The sequence below is a fragment of the Elephantulus edwardii genome, unplaced genomic scaffold (assembly GCF_000299155.1).
Source record: "Elephantulus edwardii isolate Elephantulus edwardi_28Jun2011 unplaced genomic scaffold, EleEdw1.0 scaffold00052, whole genome shotgun sequence".
NCBI classification, from domain to species: domain Eukaryota; kingdom Metazoa; phylum Chordata; class Mammalia; order Macroscelidea; family Macroscelididae; genus Elephantulus; species Elephantulus edwardii.
In genome coordinates this window covers 3,392,143-3,413,010 of record NW_006399802.1, presented here as the reverse complement: position 1 = coordinate 3,413,010, position 20,868 = coordinate 3,392,143, and the positions used below count along the sequence as shown (strand labels likewise).

The following is a 20,868-nucleotide window of genomic DNA, read 5'->3' as shown; positions in this document are numbered from 1 at the left end:
CTTAGTAAGAAATAGCCATTTAGGTTGCTTCCAGGATTTTAGTTATTTCTGTACTACCAGTGCTCCACAAGAGCATACATTTCTATTGGAAGTGCTGGCCTAGAGGGACCTAAAGGCAAACTATATCTCTCTGGGACTTGTTTCCTCTCTCTAAACTGGCAGGTGCATCTCTGGAAGAATGACTTATTAGAACTCAAAAGCCAGACCCGCTGCCACCAAGTCTATCTGACCCATGGCACCCCACATAGCACAGAGCCCCACAGGGTTTTCTTGGCTGGAAAGGGATTGTGCTGCCAACCTACAAGTTTGTGCTTCAAATCCACTAGCTGCTCTGGGAAAGATGGGCAATCTCCTCCCATGAGATTTATGACCTCTCAGTACTCACTGTAGGGTCAGCTATGGGTCAGTTCTGACTCCACAGTGCACAGCAACAACAATCTCCACAGAAGCAGATCGCGAGGTCTGTCTTAGGTGAGCTGCCAGGAGGATTCCACCTGCCAACCTCTAGGTTAACAGTCTACTGAAATCACTTTCAATACCCAGGTTCTGACAACTACCCAGAACCTCCTAAGTCATAAAACTCTACATGTAACTAGAGAAGAACCCAAAGACAGAATGATTGAAAGGGAAACTTGATTTTAAGACCAGAAAGCCTAGAGATTACAAGATAGTCAGTTTTTATATTGATAAACATTTTTATTCTGCTATTATAGTAGCAATCCAAGAGTAATTTTCTTGAAAAGAAACTCTGTTAAAACAAAACTTGTTAAATATTTTCCACCAAACATAAGCATATTCTTTTTCAATCCCCCACAGAGTCAAGGCCATGTAGCAGGGAGGGGGTGGCTGTTTGTCTCTGTGTGTGTATTTTTTTAAAGCCTACTACATTTTGTTATTGCTAAAAAATCTCAATTAGTTGTCAAGGTCACCGAAGCAGCAATTAATTAACTTTTGAAAGCTCTACCAGATACTCTGACATGAAGTCATGAATCCAGATATCAGTGTCAGGCAACGATGTGTCCACTAAATAAATCACTACTTTCCGGTCCCAGGGGTTAGTGTTCTCTAGCACAGTCTGCACCAATGCCACCAGAGGTTTCTTCTCCACGTGATTTCGAAACACCATCGACGCCTCTTCAGACCACTGGCTGCACTTCACTCCTGGTAGAAAGACAGAGAGCACAAGTGAAGGGTCACACAGCAGCCTTCCTTAGGCCCAGGACAGTGGGGAACTGCTTGTGCTCACTGGCGAACCACCTTAGAACAGTCCAGCTTGTAGTTTTCCTACTAAATGGAGTTACTTTTGTAAGCCTTTACCTGAAGAAATAGTTTTCATTTGAGATTTAATGCTGTGTTATTTCCATTATGATCAGGATTTTCAGGAAATGTTGTGAAGAACCCGTAATAGGTCAATGAATCAGTACTAGTTAAGGACCCCAGACAGAATAACCGATTGTGCAGGGTGACCTCAGACATCACGAAAACTACCTGCAAGCTGTGCGGTGACTGCCTGGAATGGCAGCTTTCTGAACACGTCCACTAAGGGCTGGACTTTTCGGACGTTGACTAATTCGTGCTTGCCGTAGTCCAGCTCATAAACGGACACCAGTCCGTTAGTCAGGATTCCTTTCAAAAGCACCCGGTGCCATCTAGATGTGCCATGGATTTAAAAAGGAAAACAAAACACACTGAGTTAGCACCTACTTTAAGGCTAAGCAGTATTTTATAGTGAAAAGAATAATGTATTAGTTGTTATAAAACATAAAACTATACTATCACAGCTATTTTAAAATGAGAATGCTGCTTCTTTCCCCTCTACCATGAATTATTATCCTCTGCTTTGCCACTGGTTCATTTCATAGAACTTGTTCTTTCAGCAGACATTCATGGTTCTAAAGACAGCTAGTGATGAAGTCTGACACATAAACTATCACATATATTATGTAGAATGAAACAAGTGTCATGTCAGATGGTCAGGACAAGGGCCTTCACTCTGACCTAGCATACAGAAAAAGGCTACGTCTATGTATTAATGTTGGGAGATGAGAAGGAGGAGGCAAGCGAGACCAGTCAGGCTAAGAACTGCATGAGAAGAAATGTCTAGAAGACCGGAACCAGCATACACACATTCCAATACAACTAGAAGTAGACTGTATGGAGGCGTGGAAGAGAAAGCCAGCCTGGGAACGTAAACTGGGGAGAAATTACAAAGGTTTGAGGCACAAAGTTGGCCACTTACATTATGTCAAGAGTGAAGAAATAAAAGAAGATAAAACAAAGTACAAAAAAATCTAGTCTACCTCCTAAAGTAGAGTGCATGGGAAGAGCAGGGGATATAGAAGAATGTGGAATGGGGGAAAGGAGCATGGTTTCAGATCAAGGTCAAGGTGCCAGAAGGATATTCCCATGACTGTAATTATTCCTTCAGGGCCAACATCAACATCATGAGAAAAGCGTAGACTTAAAGGGAAGTTAGGAAGGACCATTCTAAAGGTCATCTTGATGGAGTTCAGGGGGCCTGTTGATTACATCACTATGTCACACTAATGTTATCACAGTAAGGAAAGGAATATCTTCCATACGGTCTGAAAGGAATGTGTCAGAGTTAAAGACTTGTATGTGTTTGGGGTTTTCTGGGGAACGTCACAAACTTTCAGATGAGCCACCGGTGCAGCAAGTAGTTATTCCCTGAAGACACAAAACACAAGCTTTTGGGGCTAAACAATCACAGCTGAGCCATCTTCAGTCACCTCACCTGAGCTCTTCATTTAACTTTTCTACATGCACCTCAGTTACCTATTAACATTTAAAATCCATTCATCTGAAGGAATAGTGCTGCCATGTGCTTAGCACACTGCTTGGCACGTACTCAGCACTTGGCAAATGGGAGCTGTTAGTGTTAGTATTTAAGCAAAGATAAGCTGTGTAGATAAGTACTTCAGGGCAAAATGAAAAGCCATTTTCATATGCGGACACGTCCGTTTGGTGCAAGATGTTCATTTGTATTAAGCGCAAAAGGAGTTGAGAACATCTTTCTTCCGTCAGTAGAACCATCAGGAACCTATACTGGCCATCTGAGCACAAGGTCTCCACACGAGGCCCCATCAGTGAAGGGAGGCCCGCCCGAAACAGGTGCTTCTTCAATGTCCTCAGGGAAAGTGTCTGTGAATCACCTGGAGTGTTCTGAAATGACAAGATTCCAAGGCTCTACCTTGGAGATTCAGCTTCTAAAGGTCCAGATGAAAACTGGGAATCTCTGTTTTTACTGTTTTCCATGTTATTATTTTTATGCTAAGACAGAGTTGGAACAAGGTTTACGTAGAGTTCAAGAAATATGCCTGAATCTCAAGTAAGATACTTTTTTTACACGGATTCATTTCATTGGTTCAGTTTTTCATTGATTTTAAGTTTGCTTAAAAAAAGCAAAACCAGAACCACACAAAAGAACAATCTATTCTTGGTATATAAGACATCCTTTGATTTTTTTTTAGATGCAAATTAACTGAGCAAAGCTGTCTGAGTCCAAGAAGGGTGGAAGGGAGTCCAAAGCTCCCCACTCCAGTCCCCTTGTTTATGAGTTCTCCTTCCCCAACATCTCGAGTAGGATTTCCTGCTTTGGGTGAAAATCTGCTGTCCAGGACCTCTCCAGGTGCTCAAGAGCAAAGATATTCTTATAATGAGTAAGGTACACCTGATTCAATTCACTTACTTCCGATGCATCTGAAAGTTGGACAATGACTAAGGATGACGGAAGAAATGATTGATGCCTCTGAATTTTGGCCATGATGAAGAGTGGACCTGATGGACCGTGAGAACAAATCGGTTTTGAAGGCAGTGCAGTGAGGGTGCTCCCTAGCAGCAAAGGTGGGGAAGCTTCATTGCACAGGCTTTGGGCATGTCGTCTGCAGCAGACAGACCGTCCATGAGAGGGACATAGCAACTGTAACAATGGGCTCAGCATGACAGAGACTGTGATGTAGCACAAGACAGGGTGAAGTTCAGATCTGACAAGCAGCCAAGGAATGAAAATAATACAAAGTAGCAAAAAGGGATTTTCCCCCCATACTAAGAATTTTGTTGTTGTGGGCTGTTGAGTCAGAAATGACCAGTAGCTGACTCTCCAGTGGGTTTTCAGAGGCAGCTAATCTCATGGGAGGAGACTGCCCATTGTTTCTCCCATTGAGCTGCTAGTGGATTTGAACCGTGTGCCTTCAGAACTGCAGTAGACATAAAATATGGACTTTTTTTCTCCCTAAATAAAAATGATAATTTCCACTTCATGCTGTTAAAAGGTAAATATTTTCTCCCATAAAATGATAAAATTTATCAATGTTTGTTTGTTCTCTAAAGGAAGAATGTAAATATTTCACAGACCAAAAAAAAACCCATTTTCACCTTTGAAACTGAGAGGTGGAATGTTTCCACGGTTGTAGAAGGGAGAGTTCTCTGAGAGAGAGAGAGTTTTCTTGTGTTCAGAGTCAACAAACAAGCACGTCCACTTCCCCTAAGAAAGCCAGCAAAGAGGGCAGGACATGCCATCTCTGGATTTTTATGACCCGAGTGTGGGACAGAGAGTGAGCTGAGAGATTGGCTTTCCTGAAATCGAAAACAGCTTACACTGAAGGTTTAGGGAAGGAGGGCGGCAGTGATGTAAATATGGAAAAAATCCAAAACCAATACCCGTCCTAACACATGGTTCTTACTGTGCAGAGGCCAAAGAGCAGTGGCATATGCATTGTCCTACCCTGTAAGAGCTCGCAGAGGCATTCAAGGCACCAAGTGACATGTAGCAAGGTACAAGCGACTAGTACTTTTCTAGGATTCTATTCCATAAGGAAATAATCAGAGATGCAGATATTTTATATTCAGCATTAGTTATAATAGTGAAAAATGTCTAAGAAAAATCCCTAAGCAACAGAAGATAATTATAAATAAGTTATAAAAAAAAGTTATGAGAAATGCTATGATTTCTCCATATGAGGAAATATCATTCAAACATTAAAAATGTTTTTGAAGATATTTATCACAGGAAATACTATCACAGTATGTTAAGTGAAAAAAAGGTACAAAATTATGTATAATATCCAAGTATATTAATATATATGGCAAAAAAGGAAATAATTTGCCAAAGGTTATGCCTAAGTGACTAATTTTTAACTTTTTTGTTGTACTTTGCTCTGTAAAAGTCCTTTGTTTTACTTTCTATTTTCTAGAAACGTTTTAATATAAAAAGTAATTTAAGCTAATTGTTTTCTAAATAAAAAAAATTGTTTTCAAATATTTTCTAACGTAAGAAAAAAACGCCTCACATTCAAACCTTCACTTTAAGTGAAATTATATTTTAACAGGACTAGGGTTACTAGATTTTTACATAAATTATATGTCTTTAAATGTTAGAAAATGATACAACTGACTGGTCAGCTTCACAATCAAAATTCCCATATGTGCACTTCCATTCTCCCTGCCAGGGTTCGATTAAGAACTCTGGTTATCATTCTACATAGTTTTTTTAGGAGCAGACTAAAGGGTTCTGTCAGGGACCTACTTATTTTCCACTTTTGCAGCATACACTTGGTCTTTTTCCAATGCTATGTGTCGCTCTTCAGATACACTGTAGTAGAGAATCATCTCCTCCATCAGAACTTCCAACTTATGTATCTCCTGCCAAGGCTGGATGACAAAGTATCCGGGGTGACAGGCCACAGGCACGTACACATCCATGTGCTCCCCTGGTTTTGACAAGTGGACAGGAGGTGGCAGTTCATTCACAGAGAAAGTGCTGGGGTGGTCCACCATGGACTTTTTGAGGCTATCAGTGAGGCTCTTTCGGAAACCCTCTCCAGCACCGCCCGGCCCAGAGGTACTGATGCTTTTGCTGTTGGGAGAGCTTGCGCCACTCGACACGGCACTCAGGTACACATCCTTCTGATGCTTCCACAAGTCTGCATTTGTAATCTGGCGATTAATACTGCGGTGAGGATCGGGGAAGTTCTTAGGCGTAAATAAATAAATATATGCGATCCCTTTGTTTTCGTCCACCTTTGTCACCTGTGGAAGACACACCCCCACAATTTCAGCAATCTAAGTTATAATATCAATCGTAAGTATAATCTTAAATATTAAAACACAGTAATTTAAAAAACAGGCTAAAATTAATTTCCTTTAAGATTAATTATATATCATAGTTTTAGGCAATAAATAGATTTTAAGTAAAAATTCTCAGAAAAAAGCTACAATCTTACAGAAATGAAACCATTTTAACCTTTAAAATTCTGAGAATATTGTTTCTTGTTAGAGATCACTGTCACTGAACAGTAATCTTATATATCATGATTTTAAAAACGTATTCATGATTATTTCAGAACACTCAAGTAAGAAAGAGTCCTTCAATGACCCCCAGATGCTTATCACCCAGCTTAAACAATGACAAATAATGATGACAGTGGCAGGCTCTGAATGATGCCCTCGGACTGGGAAGGGAAGAACAAAACCTGCCATCTACAAAACCTGTAAAGATCTCTTGTCAGACGGCCCTCTTTATTCCTAGTATCTCTCCTCCCCTCTCACTTCTCCTTCCCAATTTTTAGGGAAAAGAAAGTCCTGGGGAGAAAAAGACGATGAGAGTGCCATTACAGTTCTGTACTCTCAGCCAGAAGACCTTGGACTCCATAGCTGGCTCTGCTGTTTCTGCAAAGGGGTGAATGTTTGCATGAGAAGGCCTTACACTAGCAGGGAAGATATGGTTAGTTAGCATTCTATTTTAGGACTGCTGTGTCTCAAATTCTCAAAGAAGAGCTGACAAAAATCATCAACCTTCATTCACCCTTTGGGACACAACAGTGAGGTACTTCTAGCCTCATCTATCTTTTAGCGAACAGGGCTAGAAGTGACGGGCAGGAATTCAGGCATAAAGGGAGAAAGATATCAGCCAAGACAATCTATCCACAGTCATTTACTTTTCCCCAGTGAGGCAAATTTATTAAAAAACAAAACTTCTCCTTTAATATGGAAAGGTTTGAACTCTTATGCACTGCTGGTGGAACTGTAAAATGGTACAACCACTCTGGAAGGCAGTGCTCAAAGAGCTGAACATGAAAACCTCATATGACTCAGCTATTCCTCTGCTAGGAATAGACTCCAAGGAAATTAGAACCGAGATACAAAAGCAGATTTGTACACCAGTGTTCATAGCAGCATTATTCACAATCTCAAGAACATGGAAACAGTCTACTTGTCCAACCACAATCCAATGGACTGAGAAACTGTGGTACATTCACACAATGGAATACTACACAGCACTCAGGAGAAACAATTTAGAAAAATATTACATCATTTGGGAGAGACTGTAGAGCACTACGCTCAGTAAACTAACTTAGTCACATAAGAACAAATACTGCATAAGACCATTACTGTAAAACCAGAAGGACAACTAGGAAAATGCGTACGGGGGGGTCCAAGGAGGGCAGAGGTGGGAGCAGAGGGGCGAGGGTGACCAGGGGGGAAATCACAGGGTCATACAATTTGGTGGGTGGAGGGAGGGAAATGGGAAAGATCTGGCAGGACCCTGAAAAAACGGGCTTATGGTGGGTACAGTCCAATGGTGATTAATTTTATAAAACAAGGTATGGGAATGACTGTATGAAACACAATATGAATGAAGGAAAGTGTGAAACACAATGTATAGGAATTTTGTATGTAAAATAAAAAACTTTTAAAATTCATTCTTTAAATAGGCAATGAAATTCTGGCGATTAATTCATTTTCATATTTATGATGTTGAAGTAAAATTTAAAAAACCAATTAAAAAAAGGTTTCCACTTAGAATCCAACACTCTGGCTTTAGGAACTGTGAAAGCAATTTTGAACAATATTCATTATCATATAACAGTGGAACAATAATATAAAGCATATAGAATTAAATGTGTAATTGTACATTATTCACTCTAGAAAGAGAAATTACTGAGAATCTGAATAATAATCTACATAAAGAGAGTTCTCAAGGATGTCTCATTAAAAACTTACATGAAGTGATAACACTATTTGCACTTCTTTGCAGAGAAAAATATTTTGCTACATTTCTATTCTTAGAAATATGAGTAATATCTTTGATATGAAGATGTAAAAGTAAGAAAAATAAACAAAGTCTTGTGAATAACAAAGTCAGTTTAAATGAACCTTAAAAAACACACACCAAAATCGGAGACAAATAACTTGTTTATAATCCATTCTACTTTAGAGAAAAAGAGAGATCTTAGTTAATTTCTAGACACTTTTATCAAGAGATACGTAAACCCCTCTGTTGGAAAACAGAAGTAGAAGAAACCTTTGTTACCTTTTAATAATGAAAAAAAAATAGAGTTTAAAAGTAGTACTGGGAAACAGGGTAATTTCTTAAATAATAATGAAAAATTGAAATAATTAATTTCAACTACACATCTATCTAATCTCTAAAATGACTAAAAAATGTATCAGATGGGGAAGTATCAGTTTCCAAGAGCATTATTTCGCAACCACCAAATGAACCCTTCTCATTGCCAGCTCCCTTTGTAAATGTACCAGGATCAGTAAGTCAACTAACCTTAATGCTACAGTCTGAGCAGTTCAGAACGGAATCTCTTAGCCAAAGCACAGCATCTGGTGTCCACACGCCAATAGACTGTGGAAGATCTGCTAAGGAGCACTTTATAGCCTGAAAAGAAAACATGATGGAGAGGCAAACATTGCATCTTAAAATAAGTACATATGAATAATGCCAACACTGTTTTCTTTCAAGTTAGAGACTGCCAAGAGAGAAAACGAACAGCTAATAATGACAATCGCATTCCTCAGATGTGAACATCTGCTCTGTTCCTGGCTCTATTTAGATTACTGCTATTATCTTTCTCCTATTATGAATGAAGGCGTTCACTAGATGATTCATGTAGTTCTTAACTTACAACACAAGCAAAACCATGTTTATCCTATTTTATGGATGGTAAGACAGACTCAAATTAACTGGTCTAAGACCACAGAGTTGCAAAGTAAGAGGGTTAGGACTCTTATCTAGTACTCTCCTCAAAGCTACACTCAAAAGAATGTCATTTGGATGGCACTGTTGTTTTTATTGTTGTGTGCCCTTGAGTGGAATCAACTCACAGCTGACCCTCCAAGTTGTTTTCAGAGGCAGTAAATTGCCTGGAAGGAGAATTCCCAGCCTGGTGGCTTAGTGGTTAGGAATAGTGCTACCAACACAAAGGTATGCAGTACAAATTCAACAGTTTCTTTACTGGAGAAGGATGGACAATCTCCTCCCGTGTGATTAATGGCCTCTGAAAACCTCCAAGAAGGTCAGTTCTGACTTGATGGTACACAACAACAAACAATAAGGCTCCCAGTTAGTCTTCACAGTGACCCCTGAATGCGGCCCCTTGGTGGGGAGCCTTGGAGCAGAGTGAAGGTGTTACCATATCGGTAACACCTGCAGAGGCCAGGCAGGTGATAGGTGGCATGGTGAGTTGGAGCAAGCAGCTGGAAAGCTTGGGCCCTGTAAGGAAAACAGCTACTTCCAGAGCTCCTGTGGAGCTGTGTCTATTGCTACATGGGCACATCTTCTCATCTGTCAAGAGAAGCTAGAATAAGGTATTTTGGCATGGAATTTTTAGATTTTAAAATCTTGGCAACAAATTCATATTTTTAGGACACTGTGAGAAGCAAACTCCAATATTCATGAGTCAGTTTGGGTCTACAGCCCACTAGTTTGTTACTCTGGACTGAGACCACTTGGCAGAAATGTCAGGCAGAGGACTGGGGCTCCCTGGCCGCCAAAGTTTCCTCAACTAGGAGTCTGTATTGATCAAGTAGCAAATCTATGTAAGACTAATATTTTTTAAATGGCTTTTAATGTCCTAGCACCAAAAAAGGTGTTACTCTGAATTTCAGATTATTTGAACCAGTGGAAAACATTCCCTCCTCCTCTCTAGCCTGTGGAGACTTTTCTAGGCAAGGCTGGTCCTGGATAGATGTTCTAACAAGGGCTGGAAAGGCCAGAGGTATAATTAAGTGACAGCAGCACATGGGGCTGGCCTGAGTCAGAGCTGATTCAACAGCCCTAACAACCACAGCAGCACTTGATCTATCACTTTTCAGTATTAAAACGTATCAGCAAAAAAAGAAAAAACAATTTTGAAAATAGGCTTGAATATAGGTTAAATAACTTCTGTTTGATAAGGTGAAGGTGACTAGAATGAGAAAAAAATATAAGACACATTAACTATGATCAATACTTTTTCTTTTTATCACTGACGTTTTATGGCATAAGAATGATCAATACTTTTTACTTATTGACTTCTAATGGCATAAGATGCCTTCTTGAAATAGCTAAGGGATCTCATGAAACCACAGACTATCGGGAAATGTTATTTTGTTTACAGGTTATTATTACTTTACATACAAAGTGGGTCTTAATCTGGATTAACAAAGGTACTAAAATCAGAGAGTCCAGTTACTAAAATCAGAGAGATTCCACTAACTCTGCAATTTGTATTGTAGGTTAAGTAAATGAATCTAGTTACTAGAATCTGTAGGGATTTCCAAAAATCTAAATCAGCAAAAAACACTGGAAGTAAATACTTACATATAATAGATATTCTAACTGTATTAGGTATCAATATCATCATCTAATTACTACAACAGAACTTCTATTTACTTAGACATTTATCAAATACTGCAATTCTGCAAAATGAAGTATCTGATAAATGTTTCTGCAAATCTGACAGAGTTCTGAAAATTGGCTGGTGTTTTTGTTTAAGTCAGCCAATGCGCACCCTCTCTCTGGCCTTACAAATGCATCCACATCTCTTCCAGCAGGTGGCCCAGCCCTATGATAGAGTACCTGAGGTGGTATAGCAATCATTTCCTGCAGGAACCGAGGTGGAATTTCTCTGAGCTCTGATACTTTCACAGATGTCACGGTGCCAGAGTCTAGGAACTGAACATCGAGAGCCCGGCTACTGTGAACATTTGTGATCTGAAACGAGATAACCGTGGGCTAATTTACTAGCATTGTCAAAACCCCAAACGCTTCTGTGCAGTTATATTTTATACAGCTGCCTAGAAAAAGCAACACAGAAGATCAATGTTAAGATTCCCCTAATTTTAACATATATTTACTAGAAAGCTATTCTTTTGAGGAAATTGATTGTAACATTTAGTTATTCTTTAATAAGTAAAAATCAGTAAGCTAATAGTAAAATCAAACATAAATACAGTAATATTTACTAGTCAATTCTAGGATACTATTAATTCTGAAAACTGAGACATTTTTATATACTGTTCATTAGGATATGTAGTCTAGTCACAAAATATTAAAATGTGAGAAAAAAATTCTGTGTTAACAATGAGAAGACAAAGAATAAATTTTGAAAGAGATTTACTTACCACAAATACTGCATACTTTCATATTATAAGGTATTTCTGTATTCTATAGCATCATTAGAAGACCTAATGATAATGTCATCATTTATCCTAACTAAAAGAAAACCCAGAAAATTATAAAGAGGAAATATAAGTCCAAATGAATGGCTCAAAAATGGAAAATTTCACCAAGATAGTGATATATACTAAACAAACAAAAGATTAAAAAAGCCCACAGTAACCTCAGAAAATCCAAAGCTGACCTTTTTAGGAAAATATACAAATACTGAATATAATAGAAAAAATTTCCTTTCAAATTGCTGAGATCACAAGAAACTAAGGAAAGCTGCTAAAGGCTGGAAATGGAGAAATACTGGAGTAGAGAACGCAAAGCCACTGAGCAGGAGACAGGACCTCAGATCCAGCAGGAGTGTGTGTGTGTGGGGTGCTCTCCCCGTGAAGGCGAGACCCTCAAAGGCCAACATCCTCAACTGGAACCATGACTCCAGAGAGCCACAGAATCTGGTAAAGTTAAAGACGCACCTTCCTGATACCCAGAAACTTCACTTCTACATCGCTATCCAGGGAGACAGAGGACAGTTCACAGTGGTACGTACTACTTCAACCACCTAGGTCAGGTTTTCTTTCTTTTTTTAAAAAAATTTTTATTATATTATTTTTACGTGTACCATCAAATCAGATCTGACTGGTACAGGAGGAGACTGCTCCCTCCTTCTCCAGCAGAGCATCTGGTGGATTTGAACCGCGTACCTCTGGGAATGCAGTGCAGCATCTTGCCCCTAGGACACCAGAGCTCCCTCAGGTTTTCTTTCTTATGTAAGTGGTGAGTATATGGAGACTTAGGCCATTAACTAACACAACTTGTATGTTTAGGATATTTTACATTAAGTTTTAAAAAGTTTAAAAAGGGTTGCTTTACCTCTACTCGTGACCACTTTCCTTTGCAATGGAAGAGGCAGATCTTCCCACAAAAGGGTAGTGAGATGAAGTACTCGGAGGTCATGTGCTACAAAACAAAAATGCATGATCAATTTATTACTCTTAGCTAAGACTACGTTGGTACACAGTGAAAAGAAATAGGTAACTGGTACAGCACGCTGTGTAACAGGAGTGCTACAGAACTTCCACACAGCTGCTTCTCTCTGGGAAGCATGCTGCCTGCAGTGGGCGGGAGGAGGTAAGAAACTTCGGCCTTCTTATCACGCGTGTGCTGGGGACAGGGCTATGTTTTCCCTACATGCTGAGGCTCCTAAATGAGTACAATTAAAAAGTCAAGAACATTAGCACAGAGTTCAATCTGCACTTGCCCCACCAGGTAAATAAGGAGACCAGCTTGTAATGAACTACAGAGGGGTGCTATTCTTAAGACCTTCTTTTATTTTTAAATACTAGTAATTCTTAGTTCCAAAACACAGGTCATCAATGAAAACATCTGCCAGTGAAATGCTAACAAACTGTGGTTGAGGTCTGTGCATCCCTTGCTGCTGAAGCTAGGAGCCTGCCCTGGTCAGTTCAGGTGGGTAGCTCTCTACTCGACCCACAGGCAGCATCCCCACTCAGGTTACCAGAACACTAGAAAATACCAAGAGGGCTTTTTAACACCATAGGTTATGAGGCGCCCATGCAAATGTGTCTGTCACTGGAGTCAGCCTCTCTAAGTGTCTTTGATTTCTCTGAGAAAGACACTAGTAAACTTAAGTAATGACTCTGGGAAACATATACGATGCAGGATGATGCAAAAAGAGGTAAAGCTACAGACCCAATGTCCTGATTTCAGACTGTGGTCTAGAGTTTTACCAAATATTCTGGAGTACTCTATGTAACACACTGGGTTAGGTACTGTAAAAGATGTAAAATTTGGTGAGACACAGTCCCTCTCCTCAAGAGGCCTAATTTAGTTTGAGAAATAAGTATGTGAACAGCTAAAATACCGAGCTGAGTATCAGAGCCGTAAGGTGCCCAAAGAACCTACAGAGTAAGTAAAATAAAGGGAAAAGAATCTCACTTCTAGGGATGAGAGGGTGGGGATTAAAGCAGCATTTCTACACTTTTGCCACTGGGAAATCAAGGCATATTCTGGCTCAGGACTTTAATGTTCTAATGGGGAGGAAGGGAGGAAGAAAAAGATTTTAGAAATTTACAAGGCAAAACTTCAGCCAATTACAACTCAGAAAAGCATCCCAGAATTGAGAGTATTAATACAATTTAAACTGAAAAGCCAAACCTCTCAAGGTGACAGATTTTCAGAGACCGTAAAGAGCTGGGGTAGTGAGGCCGGAGAAGATGATGGCAAAGGTAGAGATACTTTATTTTCCTCCTAAATCCCAGGGATTCTCCTTTTGGGAGTCAGAAGGACCAGCTGGCACTATCAGGATCATCAGTTGTATGCAAACCTAACTATTGTGGAGCACTTACTATACGTTAGCCCCAAAGTCTTGCAACCAATCCCCATGAGAATCCTATAGACATACACGATAATTATCCTCATTTTATAAAGCAGAACCTAGGACTCAAAACTAGTGAAACTCAAGAGTTCAAGCAAGTGTTTTGTTTTGGCTTTGCTTCCTCGCCTCCTCCACTTCACCTCTGAAGTCACTAGACTCTTGCCCAATACCCCAAAAGATTTATCTCAAACAATTCAAACGTTACTCAGGAATGCGACTGAGTGGACCACTCTAGTGTGCTGTTTTAGAGCTCATATGAGAGGCAGTGTTGCTCTGACTCCCGACATACCTTGCAATGGAAGTAGTCTTCTATCTTATGTAGAAGGTCATTGAGTTTGTTCAGACCCTTACAGGGCACCTGGCAGTAAAGTGTTCCATCAGAGCAAATATTGGTCACTTTGACATTTGTGTACATGGCATCGACCTGGAACAAGCCAAAAGGGACACAGTAAAGCTAAGGGAGGTAAAAGTGCTTGAGGCGAGAAAAGAGCTCTTATCTATTTCACATGAGATAGTTTAAAAGGAATGGCAATTTTTAAATTTTTTTTATTAATTCCAATGAAAATTTAGAGACACTTTGGATTTCCATTCACTCATTGTTACACTTTTCTCCCTGCCCATCCCTCCCCCCAGTACACTCTTCTCTTTGAAAAGCAAAAGAAAAATTCTTTCATTGTTTTACAATCCCTTGCCACCCCCAGGTCCACTCCAGGTCCATGCAGCCTTCGTTCTGGACTCCTGTCATGACAATAAAACTTCATCACATATCCCTTTTAAACATTTTTCTCCCTCATCTGTTTCAATGCAGTATACATTATTTCTCCCATCTTTCTCAGAGGAATGGCCATTTTTAAAACCTTGAAGAACACAAGGCACATCCCAACGCATTTTTTCATCTGAATTTCTTACTCTTCCAAAAAAGTTCAGTGCCACTTTCCTTGCTACAAGTTATTACATTTTAAAATTTCCAAGCTGGAAGTTAAAAACCAGCTACCACCAGATTGAGCACTCTAGTGGCCTAGTGCCAAGAAGGTGCACTGTAATTCCAAAGGCACATAGTTGAAGGCCACCAGCTACTTTGCTCTCCTCCTGTGTGATTAAAAGCCTCTGAAAATCTGCTAGAGGGCCATCTAGGAGTCAGTTTGAACCCTACAATACACAATAACCACCACCATGTGTGTTAAAGCAGAGCTGTGCTCCTCAGAGTTTTCAATGGCTGATTTGTCAGAAGTAGATCACAAGGTCTTTCTTGCAAGTTACCTCTGGGTAGATAGGACCTGCTATTATTTTGGTTAGCAGGCACTGCCAGGGACTACTGTTGGATAGATAAGGTGGAGTTCATTAATTTAAGCATGAAAAGCTGACTTGGATCTCTTTCTTTCTCAAACCCCACAACTGTGGTGACTGAAATATTGTGATGCTGGAAACAGGACCATTGTTATTTCAAATCCCAATAGGGTCACACACCCAGAGAGATTTCATCTTATTACCAAAGACTAGGAAAAAGGACTAGTGAGCTACCTCTAAAAAAACTGGTCAGTAGGAAGCTTATAAACAGCAGGAGAACACTGCTAGTATAATGCCAGAGATGAGATTCTCATTTTGAAATGGTCTACTGCGCCAGAATAAAAAATGGAGTAGGAAGGGTGTTATACCAATCATTAAAAAGACAATTTCAAGAGCTACCCTTAAGTACAATGCTGTCAGTGATGGGAAAATTTCTATCTGCATAAAAAAAATGATCTGTTACTATGAGTATTACTCAAATTTACATACCAACTACTAAAACCAAAGATGGAGGAATTGAAGCTTTCCACTAACTTCTGTAGTTTGAAATGAATCAAACATGCAATGAAGATATAATTAGGATGCAAAAGTTGGGAACAAGGAAGAAAAGATTTAGTAGTTGGAAAAAATAAGTGAAAATAAGGAAAACAGAGACACAATGAAGATCTCATAATAAAATTTTATATGATCAACAATTTATTCAGGGCAAATACCTTTGTTCCCCAACAACACAAACTGGGACCTTGCTGGATGGAATACAAAGGAATCAACTTGACAACATCTGTGGAAAGACATGGTGTTTTAACAAACAGACGTAGCTATGGACATGTGCTCATTTGCTTATGCCAAGCAATCTGGAAGCCAGCTATTTAGCCGGCTTACTGGAAGGAATGCCTGTCTGTGCACATTCTGTAGAAAGATGATCTAACAGAATATAAAAATTATCAAATAATATCATTAATATCACATGCAAGTAAAATCTTGCTCAAGATAACTTTAAAATAGTTGCAGTACACTGGTAGGAAATTACTAGAAATTCAATCCAGATTCAGAAGAAGACAGAATGAGATGTATCATTGCTGACCATCAGATGTATCTCTGCTGATAGCAGAGAATATCTGAAAGATGTTTAACTGCTTTATTGACTATGCAGTCATTGACTGTGTGGATCAAAACAAATTATGGGTAAAACTGTAAAGGACACCTAACTATTCTCATATGAAACCGGTACATAGACCAGGAAGGAGTCATTCAAATAGAACAAGAGGTTATTAAGTAGTTTAAAATTAGGGAATGTAAGCGTTGGGATTGTAGCCTTTCACCATATTTATTCAGTCTATATGCTCAGTAAATAATTCAAGAAACTGGGTTATATGAAGAATTGGGTGTCACAATTAGAGGAACAGTCGTTAAACTCATCAATAATCTGCAATATTTGGATGACACAACCTTGCTCACTGAAAGTGAAAAAGACTTGAAGCACTTGCTGATGAAAATCAAAGGATACAGCCTTAATTATGGACTACACTAAAACATAAAGAGAAAATAAAATCCCAAAATCCTTACAATTGGACCAATAACCAATCTCATGTTAAATGAAGTAAAAATTAAAACAAAAAAGGGACGGCTGGGGGTGCAGTGTCAGGAAGCTGTCCTTAGAGGAATACCCCATGCCTGATGAAATAGAGGGTCAGTGACATAAAGATGGACTGAGGCATTAACACAGAGGGGACAACAAAGAATTGCAACATATCAATGATTCTGAGGACGCTGCATGACGGGGCAGAATTTCCCCTCCGTTGTGCACAGGCTCTCTGACTGATGACACCTAATGACTTTCCAAAATTATGCTCTTATGTCATTTGTATCAGGAACAATAAACATTTTGCAGATATTAGCACATTTCCATATCCCATTAACTGAAAGGCTAAGAATAGCTGTAGCTTGATTCATTTTCTCTTCACTTATTAAAACATTTTTATGTAAACTCTATTTCTGCAACATTAACAGAATCAATCAGCCTGTTATATGTAGGTCCTTAAGCCAAATGGGTTTTGGGATATTTTTAGAAAATTATAATCACAGTAAAAGTTTTAACCATTTTGGATAAATCATAATATAAAGAGGCAAATAAAAACTAAAAAGAAAATTTTTTATTTTACTACAAGTAAAAGAAAAACTCCATGTTTTTCGACTTAAATATTTTCTAAATTTTCTCTAAATTTTAAAAAATTATTGTTTAATATTTAATCGTCTTCTGTAGAGTGGTCTATAATTTAGTTAAAGGTTTCCTCTTTGAGGGTATTTATGCTCTTGACGTTTACAATTTTTTAAAATTAACATAGACATCTTGATGGATTTAATGTTCCTATTTTTATATTACTTTTCTGTATCTATTATCCGTAAGCGTTTGAGTTTTATTATCCTTGTATTTCTGGTGGTATGACAGTTAAGCTCATAAAGGTCAGCGGCTGGAACCCTCCACTGGACAGAAGACCTGAAGATTTTCGACGAAAAAGCTTGTTGTTGTTATGTGTCAGTGAGTCAGAACCACTCATCTCTGACAGGTTTTCAAAGGCTATAAATAGTGCAGGTGCAGCCTGCCCATCTTCTCTCTTGGAGCAGCTGGTGGATCTGAATCTCTTGCCTTTGGGTTGGCAACGCCACTCTACCTCCAGGCCACGAGAGCCTCAAAACCCTAGGGCACACACAGTTCTATGCTGTCTTAAAAGGTCAACAGGAGCTGCAACTGACCTGATGGCAATGGGTAACAGAATGTAGACAGATGCTCGTTTTTGGCAGATATTTCATTTGTTGCAATGTCATGTAACCTCTAGAAAATATCACTGTACACTCATGAGGCAATGAAAAAAGGCCCTGGAGCCACATGTGAGAATCATTCACTGTTCACAGTTTTACTACTGAACTAAAGAACTCTTTATATATTAATGAAATGCCTATCTTATTCCATGGGACTTGGTGAGCTAGTGGTAAGGAGTTGCACTGCCAACCCAAAGGCGTATGATTTGAATCCACCAGCTGCTCTAAGAGAGAGACTGGCAATCTCTTCCCATGGGCTTTACAGGCTCTGAATAGCTGCTGGGGGTCAGCTATGAGTAGGTTCTAACTTGATGGCACATATAAACAATATTCTTTGTTCTATTTATTAAAAATCTTTTTTTCCAAAACAAAAAGCTTCAAATTCTTATAGTTCTTTGCTTTGCATTAGAGAAGTTGCAGTTCTCGACAGTCAAATCTGGACAGATTCATGATCCTACTTTGATTCTGTAAACTCATCCTAATTCTCTTCAGCTTCAGTCTGAATTTGCACATTAGTCACTGAGGATCTCCACCATCAGCCCCTGGCCTGGCTTTGGCTGCTGATACTGAGCTGCTCCAATGATTCTCTCCACAGATGTAGTCAGTTTGATTCCTACGTAGTCCATCAGGTAAGGCCCATGTGTATAGATGGAGCTTGTGATTTTAAAAAAGATGATAATTAATTAATCAATCAATCCTTGATTGTACAACATTCAGTCACTCTATTGCCAGCCTCATTTCTGTCACCAAATCCATCTACCAATCTTTTTTCCAACTTTTGCATTCCAGTGACCAATTATTATTATTAATAAATCTTGACTATATGTTCAGTTAATTTCAAACTACAGAAGTTGGTAGAAATCCTCCTTTCTTTGGCTTTAGTTGTTGATGTGAAGATTTAAATAAGAGTTCTATTAAAAGGTTTTCTTTGTGTCACTCACAGAACTGTACTTCAGGATAGACTTTGAAATGATCTTTTTTAGGACAAATGCAGTATCATTCTTTCTCATTTTCACTCCTGGCATAACAGATCATATAATTATCTGATTCAAAGTGGCTCATGCCAGTCCACCCACCTCAGCTCACTAATATCTAGAATGTCAGTCTTTATGCTTTCCATTTCAGTTTTTTACAACTTCCAATTTTCCTAAATTCATACTTTATATATTCCATTGTGAGCAAATCATTTGAGAGGCTGGACGTTATGAAGAATAGAGTGACATCAAGCTCGGAGGAAGACTTATGCATTATGCAGATGACACTACCTTGGTTGCTGAAACTCAGTAGGCTTGAAATGCTTACTCCAGAAGATCAAAGACTGCAGCCTTCAGTATGGTTTGCATCTCAACATCAAGAAGACAAAAATCCTCACCACTGAACCAATAAGGATAGATGGAGGAGAGATTAAAGTTAACAATTTCATCTTTCTTGGATCCACAATTAACATCCCTTGGTTCAGCAGTCAAGAAATCAAAAGATACATGGCATTTGGAAAATGTGCTATCAAGGACCTCTTCAAAGTGTTATGGAAAAATGCTGTCAATTTAAAGACTAAGATGTACTGAAAGTTGGACAATGAATAAGGATGACAGAAAAGTTGATGCCTTTGAGCTATGGTGCTGCAGAAGAGCACTGAGTATCACATGAACTGTCAAAAGAAAAAAAAATCAATCTATCATGGAGAAAGTGCAACCAGCATGCTCCTTGGAAGCAAGAAAAATGAAACTTTATCTCACATATTTTGGGCATGTTATGAGAGGGGGCTAGTCCTTGGAACAGGACATCATGCTTGGCAAACTGGTGCACTGCTGAATTAGAGGAGGATTCTCAATGTAATGGATTGACAAAATGTCTTTAACAATAGGCTCAAATATATTAGAGATGATGCAGTTGGCATAGTATAGGAAAAGGTTCAGATCCACTGCGGATAGGGTTGCCATGAGTCATAGTCGATTTGAAGGCACCTAACACTGCCACAATCAAATCTATCATTTTCCCCTTACGGTTATTTGACTCTAGGTAATACTCAGATCATTCTTTCTGCTCCTAAGAATCTAATATGCTTTCTTTGATAGTGCTATGTTTAAATGTTTAATCCACATTGAATCTATTCTTGGTATAAATAACGCAGAAATAAATAATTTTTCCACAGAATATATAGACACTATCTGTTGCATAATATTCCATTTCCTTACTACTTTTTTATTAGCTATGCTACAAACATTGTATACCTACATTTAAAATTTATTTATAAACTCTCTGTCTCCTTAACTCTGACATCTATTTCTTGGCTTCTTCCATATTGTTTTAGGGTTTTTTCTGTGTGAGAAAATCTGTATTTAGGATTCCGTTTAGATGATCCCAATTTTGTTGGCAACATCAAAAGCATCATAGTCAGGAGTAAGTCAAGCATAGGCCTTCTTCTCTCCATCAGGCCTAATCAAGGTGTTGACCTTGGCCATCTCAATGACACAGAGCTTCTTTACAGCTTATTGATCTGGTGCTTTTGGCCTTGAAAGTGAACACACAATGAATACTAGTGTGTTATTATCTACTAACTTCTTCATGGCTGACTCAGTGGTCAGGGGAAATGTGATGATGGCATAGTGGTCAAGCTTGTTTCTCCTGAGGGTTTTCTTCCTGGGCTATTTAGGCTGCCTTTGGGGTCTTGGAACTTTAGGCCACCAAAAGGTGGGTGATATGTGTATATTCTTTTTTGTGTGTGTGGCTGTGGATGCCCTTCAAGACTGGCTTTTTGGCCTTTAATGTTTGTTTTGGCTTCAGTTTTGGGAGGGGTAGGGTCTTTCTTTTTAGCTTTTTTTTCCTATAATTATATTTTATTAATTTTCATAAACATTTACAGAGATTTTGGGTTTCCATTCATTCACCGCTGCACCATTCTCTC

At 38.9% G+C, this 20,868-nt stretch overlaps 1 protein-coding gene across 1 annotated transcript in view; it reads right to left on the bottom strand.

The window, feature by feature from the left end:
* Window positions 1–940: 940 nt before the first annotated feature.
* TDRD7 (tudor domain containing 7) overlaps window positions 941–20,868 on the bottom strand; it is a 73,899-nt gene continuing 53,971 nt past the window's right edge. The window contains exons 11-17 of the mRNA XM_006886867.1: window positions 14,146–14,280; window positions 12,332–12,418; window positions 10,871–11,005; window positions 8,579–8,689; window positions 5,546–6,048; window positions 1,489–1,649; window positions 941–1,161 (exon numbers count right to left, since the gene is read on the bottom strand). Coding sequence (XP_006886929.1) covers window positions 941–1,161; window positions 1,489–1,649; window positions 5,546–6,048; window positions 8,579–8,689; window positions 10,871–11,005; window positions 12,332–12,418; window positions 14,146–14,280 — 1,353 coding nt within the window. The remainder of the gene's footprint in view (window positions 1,162–1,488; window positions 1,650–5,545; window positions 6,049–8,578; window positions 8,690–10,870; window positions 11,006–12,331; window positions 12,419–14,145; window positions 14,281–20,868) is intronic.